General features: G+C 53.5%; 1 gene segment (V, D, J or C); it reads right to left on the reverse strand.

The window, feature by feature from the left end:
• Positions 1-540: 540 nt before the first annotated feature.
• LOC112120979 lies at positions 541-1,054 on the reverse strand (the record flags this gene model as incomplete). The annotated part of the segment is given in 2 exon segments: positions 541-852; positions 972-1,054. Coding segments are annotated over 2 exon segments (358 nt in total), but the record flags the coding sequence as incomplete, so codon positions are not given.
• Between the last annotated feature and the right edge of the window lie 55 nt (positions 1,055-1,109).

Consider the following 1,109-nt stretch of genomic DNA (forward strand, 5'->3'; position numbering starts at 1 on the left):
TGCTTCAGCCTGCTTCAGCATGTAAGCAGTTAGCATAGACGTAGGTGAAAGTTCACAAGATGGAGTCACTGTGGCTCACTTAGACCCAGAGCGCAGGAGTTTCATCGGCACTTATGGCCTTCCACTCCCCAGAGTTACCTGGTAGCTATGCCTAGTGACACCAACAGCATGGAGCATCAGAAGGCCCTGCAAGAAGACCGGTGTTTCTTTGACAGTCTCTTTCCTCCTCCTCTTTCCAGGAGCAGCCTTTCTCCTGGCAATGGACAAGTGAACTCAATTGCAAAAACAGTCACCTTCCCCTGCCCTGCTTTGCCAAGGGTCTGTGACAGAACCAGAGAATCATCTGAGCCATACAAGGGTACAAGCCCCCTTCCCAGGCAGAATCCTTCCTCCTGCTCTGCCTCTGTAACTTCTTTGAGGTTTATTTCTTCCACTGTTACTTCAAACCCTACTGCTGGAGCAGGGCACAGTGCAAGAGGCTGGAGGTTTTCATCTCAGTTCCCCTTGTGGATGTCTCACTGTGATACACACTCTGCTTACCATCCCATGTATAGCAGTAATAGTCAGCCTCATCCTCTGCTTGGACCCCAGAGATGACTAAATTCCAGAGGTTGTTGGAGGTGTCAGGAGAGATGGTGAATCGCGCTGGGATCCCTGTGCCCCTGCCCTGGTCACTGCTGGTGTAATAGTGGTACACAAACCGTGGGGCACTGCCCGGCTTCTGCTGGTACCATCGCACCCTGTCATTGCCGATGCTGTACCCACTGCTCAGAGCACAGGAGAGCTTTACCGTCGTTCCTAGAGGATCTGCCACTGAGAGCGGCTGAGTCACCACCAGCTGGGAGCTGGCGCCTACAACAACAAGACCGTGCACACAATTGCCACAAATGTTAGCCTCAGCTCTCATGGGCCTTTACCTCCCAGAAAAGAGCCTTGGGCCAGCAAAGCCGGGTCTAGCGGGGTGTCCTTACCTGTGCACCATGCCCCCAGGAGAACAATCACAGGAGCCCAGAGCATTGTGCAGAGGTTTTACGCACCCGGGAGAAGCTCTTCAGTCACCCGGGAACCTGCTCCATGCTCCCGGCTTAAATTTCCCTCAGCAGAACCAT

Source organism: Terrapene carolina, unplaced genomic scaffold (genome assembly GCF_002925995.2).
Source record: "Terrapene carolina triunguis isolate 2854851 unplaced genomic scaffold, T_m_triunguis-2.0 Scaffold4143, whole genome shotgun sequence".
In the NCBI taxonomy this organism is placed as follows: domain Eukaryota; kingdom Metazoa; phylum Chordata; order Testudines; family Emydidae; genus Terrapene; species Terrapene triunguis.